The 10,755-nt window shown below is 42.8% G+C and overlaps 1 protein-coding gene across 1 annotated transcript in view; it reads left to right on the plus strand.

Annotated features, from left to right (window-relative positions):
* Positions 1 to 793: 793 nt before the first annotated feature.
* The window catches only part of LOC139739684 (uncharacterized), an 88,285-nt gene continuing 78,323 nt past the window's right edge, over positions 794 to 10,755 (plus strand). The window contains exons 1-2 of the mRNA XM_071650294.1: positions 794 to 815; positions 4,227 to 4,556. Coding sequence (XP_071506395.1) covers positions 794 to 815; positions 4,227 to 4,556 — 352 coding nt within the window. The remainder of the gene's footprint in view (positions 816 to 4,226; positions 4,557 to 10,755) is intronic.

Consider the following 10,755-nt stretch of genomic DNA (forward strand, 5'->3'; position numbering starts at 1 on the left):
CAGTCATTCCAAACCCGATTTTCGTCAAATAAACTTTGAATTCCTTTTAAAATGGTATGTTCTGTACTATATCATAAGCATATTCTTTGTATCTCGCAAAAAGTTAAAAACCCAATTCTCATCTCCACCAAAACTGTACTATCCCTTTAAAGTTTTCCTGGAAAGAAAGAAGAGAATAACTCGTTAAACTGTCAGTGAGAAACATAAAGCAGTACATATATTCATACAAAGAGAGATAGATGAAAAGATATATGCAGAATGGTTGAATTCATGATTGAGAAGCACATTGATTGAATGAGAATCACACGTACGGTTGTATCATCTCAGGGGCGTCACCAGCTTTTTTTCAAGGGGGGTGCGTTTTGACACTAAAATGTAACGATATTTTTTGGACAGACATTTGGAATATGATAGGAAGCTCTCAATCCCTAGACTTTTACTGTTTTTTGAGGGAAACCAAGCGGGGAAAGGGCACCGGCGTAGCTAGGATTTTATCTTTGGGGGGGGGGGGGGGGATGTAGAAGTACCTGTTGTCCCCCCCCCCCTCCTCCCACTCTTAGAACTGAAATTGCATTTTGATGTTGTAAATGGTGCAATTTGATGCATGTTTTGCTTGTTTTATCGACTTGAAACAGTCCCACTTGTTTAAGGTAGCAGTAAATTTTGATGTAGATTATTAATGAACAATTTGCCCGTAAAATAGTATCATCCAAATAAACTTCCTGTTTTAATATTTACACTAAATATCATGAACGCGGCCAAGCAAGAGCGATAAGAGTGAGCGAGTGGGAGGATGTGGGTGTCCCCCTCCCACGGTGAGCACTTTTTGCATTTTGATGTTGTAAATAGTAAATAATTTGATGCAAGTTTTTTGCATGTTTTATCGACTTGAAACAGTCATTTTTTTTTTTTTTTTTTAATGCTTTGGAAATTAAGGGGGGGGGGCCGCCGGGTGCAACTGCTGGTAATTACTGGCAGCAACATCGGGTGAATGGCATAACAATTAAATGCGAGCGAGCGAAGAGAGCGAGCTTGAAAAGTTTGACATTTTACAGTCCCAAAACTGCCATTTGGAGACATATTTTTTTCGCTTTGGAAATAAAGGGGGGCGCACCGGGCGCAACTGCCGGCAATAACTGGCAGCAACATCAGGAGAATGACATAACAATTAAATGCGAGCGAGCGTAGCGAGCGAGCTGGAAAATTTTGACACATCACAGTAAAAAAAAACTGCCGTTTTTAGCTGTATATTTTCGCTTTGGAATTTAAGGGGGGGGGGGCGCATCGACCGCAACTGCTGGCAATTACTGGCAGCAATATCAGGAGAGCATAACGATTATTATTAATGCGAGCGAGCGAGCTTGAAAATCTTACATTTCACAGTCCAAAAACTGCCGTTCTTAGCCATATCTTTTCGCTTTGGAAATTAAGGGGCGCGCACCGGGCGCAACTCCCGGCAATTACTGGCAGCAACATCAGGTGAATTGCATAACGATTAAATGCGAGCGAGCGAAGAGAGCGAGCTTGAAAATTTTGACATTTTACAGTAAAAAAAAAAATGCCGTTTGTAGCTATATTTTTTCGCTTTGGAAATTAAGGGGGGGGGGGCGCACCGGGCGCAACTGCTGACAATTACTGCCAGTAACATCAGAAGAATTGCATAAAGATTTTAAATGCGAGCGAGCTCGAAAATTTTGACATTTTACAGTCCAAAAACTGCCGTTTGAAGCTATGTCTTTTTTTGCTTTCGAAATTAAGGGGGGGAGCACCGGGCGCAACTGCTGGCAATTACTGGCAGCAATATCAGGAGAATTTAAATGCGAGAGCGGTAGCGAGCGAGCTTGAAAATTGTGTTATTTTACAGTCCCCAAACTGCCGTTTGTAGTTATATTTTTTTGCTTTGGAAATTGAGGGGGGGGGGGGCGCACCGGGTGCAACTGCCGGCAATTACTGGCAGCAACTTCAATGGCATTATACGACTAAATGCGAGCGAGCGGACAAAAACTGCCATTTGAAGCTATATTTTTTCGCTTTGGAAATTGTGAGGGGGGGGGAACGCCCGGTGCCCCCCCCCCCCCCCCCCTGGATCCGCCACTGGTAGTCAAGGGTGTCGGTTTATGTTCGTGACTGGGGGAGGTATAACCAGCGAGGTGGCGTCGAAGTGACCAAGCGGGGGAAGGATGTCCAAAATCTGCACTTTAGAGCATCCCCTAATTGTGAGTGTTTGTTTGTGTGTGTGTATTATATACATGGAAAAGTTAGGAATTAACCCATAAAGGTCAAGTCTTTTTATTGGCAATGCAAGACATTTTTATATAGACTATAGTATATATGTAAAGCAACACTGCAAAATCAATGATCTAGCTTTGATATAACGAAGCGTAAGGTACAAAGGTGTAAATTCTACATCACATTGTGCAACATTGTAGCGACTCTTTTTGCCGTTCGGATATTCTGAGTACACACTGCGCACATACTGCTTTTATGCAGGATGCCAACCAGGGTCCCATTGCATAAAACTTTTTTAGCAACCTTAGAAAATTCAGGTTGGGATTTGCCCAACCTGAATTTTTTAAGGTTGCTAACCTAAGAATGTAAAAAATCCGTTGCATAAAAACTCTGGTTGGGAGCTTCCAACCGGAATTTTGTGATTTCAACCGGAAAAAAAATCTGGTTGGAGTTTTATGCAACGGGCCCCAGGAATCACGCTGAATCACAATCTTTTGTCGGCTCCGGGCTTTTTGAACAATGTTTCACACTATACACCTATTTCATGGTTAAAAGAAATCATAGAAGATTTTCTTACCTTAGATGATTTTCTTACCCCCCCCCCTCCCCCCCTCCCCCCCCCCCCCTCCCCCGTAGTTACGCCACTGCATTTGGGTGAAATAATTGGACAGATTTCTAACAAAAAAGCAAGAAAATCTTTTCATCGCGGGAATTATGAGCATGTGGGGTGGGGCAAATGGTGCAATTGCCTTCCAATATTTCTTATGGGGGCAACATTTTTTTTTCTTTCAAAAGCAAGAAAATCTTCTCATTTCGGGAATTATTAATTATGGGGGGGGGTGCGAAATTATAATAATTATGCTTGCCCCTCCAATATTTTTATGGGGGCAACTTTTTTTTCTGTCAAATAAAAGGTAAGAAAATCTTCTCGTCTCTGGAATTATGGAGGGGCTCGAGGGGGGGGGGGCAAAATGATATGCTTGCCCCTCCATTCTTTTTTTTTATGAGGCTAATTTAGGGCTCGCTCTTGGGCTGGCAATATGGATTGGTCAGAAGTAACCTACATAGACCCTACATACTTGTAAGTAGCACACGTACATGCAAACGTGTACGTGTTCCGTACCGTACGGATGTACAGTACGGTCGATACATAGTAAACACTGTATAGAATACTAGTAGATATGTATAAAATCAGTGCTGCCAGAACTAGGGGTGCGAATTGTTTTTGCCCACGATTTTTTTAATGTCCCTGGTGCAAAATTAAAAATAAAATAGAAAAGAATAATTATTTAGCGTCCGGCGTTGAGGTCGCTTGCAGACTGAAGCTTTTTTTTTAAAGAATCTGAAGGGGGTGCATTCGCACCCAACGCACCCCCCCCTCTGGTGACGCCCATGCATCTCTTTCAAAATGGAAGAGATAACAATATTTTAGCTTTCACACAATATACAGTGCATTTCAATGTGTTAAAGAAGGCAACATTTTTGCTACAGGGTTGACTTTTGCGAATTATTGAGAAAATAAAAGCACATCGAAATATATTACATAATATGGTATCTGAAGTAGCTGACTCTTTTAGGTCAATTTCTCTAGTTTGAGGGCAAGTGGTAATGCAGAGTATACTCCCATCTTTGAAATATAAGACATAACGACAATGATGATCATGATGACGCCAATGAGGATGATATCTATGATGATGATCACAATGACGACGATGACGACGATGATGACGATGATGGCGAAGATCACAAAGATGATGAAGACAACGTTGATGACGATGATGATTACAAAGATGATGATGTCGATGTCGACCACGAAGACAATGATGATTAAGAAGATGATGATGTCGGTGTCGACCACAAAGATGATGATTACGAAGACGATGTCGATGTCGACCACAAAGATGATGATTACGAAGACGATGTCGATGTCGACCACGAAGACGACGTCGATGACGATGATGATTAAGAAGATGATTATGTCGATGCCGACCACGAAGGCGATGTCGATGACGATAATGATCACGAAGGCGATAATAGTGATGACAATGACGATGTCGATAATCACGAAGACGACGTCAATGACCATGAAGACAATAATGATGATGAAGACGTCGATAACGACGATGATTATGAAGATGAAAACGAGGTCAATGTGGATAGTGCTTACGAAGATGACAACGTCGTTGGCGATCACAAAGGCAATAGTGGCAGTGACGACGATAATGACGATCACGATTACGCCATCGTTGACAATCACGATGACGACGACAACGTCGACGACGATCACAATAACGACAACGATCACGATGACGGGGTTGACGACGATCGCGGGCACACTCTAGCTCTGCACCCCACCCCCTGGGTGTGGCACACTCTAGCTCTGCACCCCACCCCCTGGGTGTGGCACACTCTAGCTCTGCACCCCACCCCCTGGGTGTGGCACACTCTAGCTCTGCACCCCACCCCCTGGGTGTGGCACACTCTAGCTCTGCACCCCACCCCCTGGGTGTGGCACACTCTAGCTCTGCACCCCACCCCTAACAAAAAAGTCCTGTGGTACTCCCTGTGGTACTTGTCGGTACCACACAATGTACCACACACTTGTAATGTTACCACAGGAACTGTGTGGTACTGTACCACAGGCTTGCAGGGTACTCCCTGTAGTACTTGTCAGTACCACACAATGTACCACATAAATAAATGTTACCACAGGAACTGTGTGGTACTGTTTTACAGGCTCATGTGGTACTCCCTGTGGTACTGGTTGGTACCACACAATGTACCACACAAATATATGTTAACACAGGAACTGTGTGGTACTGTGTCACAGGCTCGTGTGGTACTCTGGGATGTACCACAGGGCAGTACCACAGGACATTACCACAGGAAAGTTCCACAGGACAGTACCACAAGACAGTATACACACAAATTGTCCTGTGGTATTTTGGGAAGTATACCACACAGCAGTACCACAGGACAGTACCACATGAATTGTCCTGTGGTATTTTGGGACGTACCACAGGAGAGTACAACAGGAAAGTACCACAGGATAGTACCACAGGACAGTACCACACGAATTGTTCTGTGGTATTTTAGGACGTACCACAGGACAGTACCACAGGGCAGTTCCACAGGACAGTACCACAGGAAAGTACCACAGGATAGTACCACAGGACAGTACCACAGGAATTGTCCTGTGGTATTTTGGGACGTACCACAGGACAGTACCACAGGATAGTACCACAGGACAGTACCTCACGACTTCTCCTGTGGTATTTTGGGACGTACCACAGGGCAGTACGAGGGCAGTACCACAGGACAGTACCACAGGACAGTACCACAGGATAGTACCACAGGACAGTACCACACGACTTGTCCTGTGGTATTTTGGGACGTACCACAGGGCAGTACCACAGGACAGTACCACAGGAAAGTACCACAGGATAGTACCACAGGACAGTACCACACGACTCGTCCTGTGGTATTTTGGGACGTACCACAGGACAGTACCACAGGGCAGTACCACAGGAAAGTACCACAGGGCAGTACCACAGGAAAGTACCACAGGACAGTACCACAGGACAGTATCACAGGATATTACCACAGGACAGTACCTCACGACTTGTCCTGTGGTATTTTGGGACGTACCACAGGACAGTACCACAGGGCAGTACCACAGGACAATACCACAGGGCAGTACCACAGGACAGTACCACAGGAAAGTACCACAGGATAGTACCACAGGACAGTACCACACGACTTGTCCTGTGGTATTTTGGGACGTACCACAGGGCAGTACCACAGGACAGTACCACAGGATAGTACCACAGGACAGTACCACACGACTTGTCCTGTGGTATTTTGGGACGTACCACAGGACAGTACCTCAGGATAGTACCACAGGACAGTACCACACGACTTGTCCTGTGGTATTTTGGGACGTACCACAGGACAGTACCACAGGGCAGTACCACAGGAAAGTACCACAGGATAGTACCACAGGACAGTACCACATGACTTGTCCTGTGGTATTTTGGGACGTACCACAGGACAGTACCACACGAATTGTCCTGTGGAATTTTGGGACGTACCACAGGACAGTACGACAGGAATTCCTGTGGTAATTTTCGATGTATACCACAGGAGAGTACCACAGGAACTGTCCAAAATCCCACATGAAAATCATAATATGGTGCTATTCCACACAGAAGTACCACACAGCAAATTAAATTCGTAAGTACCACAGAAAAATGCTACAGGATATTCTTTTTTTTTTTTCTTAACATTTTATACCAGAGGACTATCACATCAGGAGAATATCAAACAGCAGTACCACACAGGAGTACCACACAGGAAAATTGTAAGGCAGAATCAACTGAAATTTATAACAAAAATACAAACAAAAAAGCACATATTAATATTCCTCAATTAATTGATAGATGAGTTATGCTGTGAATTATAACGATTGATTTGCCATTACTTATCCTGTCCTATACTCCTACAGTATTACCTATTTAGTGAAAGTGCTGATGTAAAGCATGAGAAATTTCATAAGGATTTCTGTGGTACTCCTGTGGTACTCCTGTGGTACTCCTGTGGTACAAATTTTTACAAAGCTCATGAATATTCATAAAAAGCACTCTAGATTTTAGAAAATACATATATGACTTAAAAAGTCAAAGTATTAATGATGGAACTTACTTTGAACTTTATGAAAGATTGTCTAATTATGTTATGTTATTCCCAATATCATAGATATTGTTATGAAAGTGTAATTTCATATCTTGATAATAAAGTATAATCGAGTTAGTAACCATGCCTTAATGCTTTACGGATAGACGGCCATATATATATGTACTGATAGGGTCGATGGCTACCTAGGAATAGAATATGACTATATAGATCTATTATAGGACCAGATTGGCACTTGGCCATTAGACTCTCGTTTGAGGTTATATGTTAGGAGTAGGACAGGTTATTAAGTAGGGCCATGTTTGTCCTAAAATCCATCACTCACCTATCAGGAATATTCCTTGAAATGTGGCTAAAAGTCTCCCAGATTTTTTTTTTTCGATCTATCCTGTGTGGTACTCTCCTGTGGTACCATGGAAATGCTGTGTGGTACTGCCCTGTGGTAATGCTGTGTGGTAATGATCGACCTGTGGTACTGTCCTGTGGTACTGTCCCAAAATACCACAGGACAGTTCCTGTGGTACTGTTCTGTGGTACTAGTCCTGTGGTACTGCCCTGTGGTACGTCCCAAAATACCACAGGAATTCCTGTGGTACTGTCCTGTGGTACTGTTCTGTGGTACCGGTCCTGTGGTACTTTCCTGTGGTACTGCCCTGTGGTACGTCCCAAAATACCACAGGAATTCCTGTGGTACTGTCCTGTGGTATGTCCCAAAATACCACAGGACAATTCCTGTGGTACTGTCCTGTGGTACTGTCCTGTGGTACTTTCCTGTGGTACTGTCCTGTGGTACCGTCCTGTGGTAATTACCACAGGAGTACCACAGGACTTTTTCGTAAGGGTGTAATTGAAAACAAAAGAAAAATCTGCCTTGTTCTGTACACTGAAAGACGATAAGTACTAAAACATGCATGTAGAGGTAGCACTTGTAAATGATGGTACAAATTGAAGTAGGCCTTCGAGTGGTATTATGTATTACATATAAAGGTATTACAATCTTTCAGCTTAATTGTTATTCCTTCTGAATTGCTGAAGCACCGTATGATTACACACTGTCTTCATTTGTAATAGCCCTAATTCATTTTCACGAAGTCATGATTGGCACGACGTACAGCTATCAAAATTAGTATGAAAAGATTGTAATAGAAGCCGTGCAGTGTGACATGCTGTTCCTAAGCCGTTTTGTTCACGCCATCATGCGTGAACGCCTTCTCTGCTGTTTTATATTGAAAACAGATTGAACGTAGCATTTTATCACCTAAATTGTTACGCTAATTTCCACCACCATGGATCTAAATGACGAGATGTGATATATTCAGTTCTACCAAAATCGATTTTTTTTTCTCTCCCTCTCGTCACTGTAATGATGTGTTGACGAGTTCTACCAAAAGGTTGCGTGAGTGGTAATCTTGGTGCTTTCAATACATTGGCACTTTTGTACCAATCGCTTGCCATGGCGTATTGTTCCGTATCGAGACAAAATGTATTGATGGAAGATTACGTGTTGTTGCTGATTTGAAAGGCGTTGATCAGCTATAAGGAAGTTTTCGCTACACGAAGGACAGACCGAGAGTACGCGGAAGCAATCAACTGTGAAAGTACCCGTACTCGGACTCCCGTCACCATAGCAGTTTCGCTTTCCTGTACAGGACGAGGCGTGGGGACAAGATCGCTGATTGGCTGGCTGGCTGACTGGCTCACTCATGCCCAGCGTCGGGACCGAACGCTATTTCGGCTGAATCCCGCGCACCAGTGTTCCCCACGGGACGTTTCTCGGATTTGATCATGCGCAGATGCAAATTTGCACATGGTATGCTCAAATCCCGGCCGCGTCGTGCTTGCGAAAACTCCCTATTGAATAGGCGGCATGTATCTTTGCAAAGTTTAATAGCATAGTTTGAAATCAGTAGCATATAATGAACTGAAGGGTACGCCTTTTTCAAAGCCAGGAGAAAGGGCTTCAAGGAAAAAATTGTCTGTATTGTGGACATGTTTCTCTGAGATCAACGACGTGCCCATAATGAACTACACAACTTCGCCAAACAAGAGAAATTACGAAAGCTGGATGTCAATATAATAGTTGGTTTTCAGTTGAGTTCAAAACAAATGAAAAATAATATGCATACCATGGGCAGTATCTTCTAATGCGTCATCACTTTTTAACCGTTGAGAAATATGTCACAACGAAAGTACAATGTACAAGTCAAGACGAAAATCGTCGTGCACATGGCAGATTGTCGTTAGCGCGCTTCCCTGCGCCTGGCAGATTGTCGTTACAGTGTGGGAGTGCGCATGGCAGATTGTCGTTAGGGTGTGGGAGTGCGCATAGGGTTAACAACATTCTGCCATGCGCACGGAAGTGCTCTAACAACAATCTGCCATGCGCACGGAAGCGCGCTAACGACAATCTGCCATGCGCACGACGAAAATGTAGATTTGCAGCAAAATTTATCCTAAGAATTCACAGGATAAAAAAATGAAATGAAGGAATGTCAGGACAATACAGAAACTTTAACGAATGCAAGTAAACATGAAACAAATTATACTTCGAGAGTGTAACGATATATCAAAGAATCACAAGCAATAAACACGTCTTAACGATTATCTGGTCACTTAAATACACCCCACATAATCACACAATCTGACAAGGGCAGACGAGGTTGTATTTGGCCTGGGGAAGGGAATTATGATAAAAGTGTAATTCACAAGATTCCAATGTTTTTCTTCAAAATATTCATTTATCCATTCCTTTGTAACTGACCTACGTTGTGTCGACCTCTTTCCAGGAAGAGGCGATTCTATTTCTTGTTTGCTTATGTTTGTTTGTTTGTGTGTGTGTGTGTGTGTGTGTGTGTGTGTGTGTGTTTGTTTGTGCGTGTGTGCGTGTGTGTGTGAGTGCATATTTATGCTCTTTTTCGTTTTGTTAGCAGAGTAACAAATAGTGACGTTCCCTCAATCCTCTGCCTTTTCGTGTTCGTGACATCTTTCCCCGATTGAGTCAAAACAATATTCTTGATCAGCACATTTATCTTTATGTAAACCATTATTTTCTGTTGAAAATGGATAACTTTTGAACGAATTGTTCGCTTTTTCTCAAGCTTTAAAATAGTCTGCTTTTCTACAGTCACTGCAGTCATAGGTAACCATGGTGTCTATAATAGCTGGAGTACAAATTTTGGAGGAACGGCTAGAATGAACTGACGGATTGACATTCCATGGGACCATATAAAAAACAAAAATTTAATGCAATTTAGCAGGTCACCAAATCAACAGCTGCAGAATGGATGAAGTTGGATATTTATGACTGGATTGAAGGCAGCAACATGAATTTACAGAACGTCATTTTCTGTTTCGAGAAAAAAAACAAGATACTTTATTACTTTAGATGTGTATCTGTGTGTGTGTGTGTGTGTGAGTGTGTGTGTGTGTGTGTGTGTGTGCCCGCGTGCTTGGGTAACTGCAAATTGATAAATCTTTTTTGTTTCATTATTTTGTATGAGGTTTTCAGGGATATTGCCCCATGTGCCCCAAACACACACACACACACACACACGCATTGTAACAAGTTATAATGAAAAACATGTTATGTTATGTTATGTTAATAACAAGTACAGTATGATACTATTTAAAGGCAACCTATTAAAGCTCATCCAGCGTTAATTCTTCAGTTGTTTGGATGGCGGCAGTATCAAAAATAGATTACAAACCGTAGCCCCCCCCCCCCCCCCCCCCCCAACCAAAAAATACAACGTCACCTTCCGCAACGATAAAAGACAGGGAATTAATCCGATCAGGGTATGAAACTTTAACTCATTTATTGAACTTACTTCTCTA

The sequence above is a fragment of the Diadema antillarum genome, unplaced genomic scaffold (assembly GCF_040938485.1).
Source record: "Diadema antillarum isolate AM-2024a unplaced genomic scaffold, OU_Dant_1.0 seq00000810_RagTag, whole genome shotgun sequence".
NCBI lineage: Eukaryota > Metazoa > Echinodermata > Echinoidea > Diadematoida > Diadematidae > Diadema > Diadema antillarum.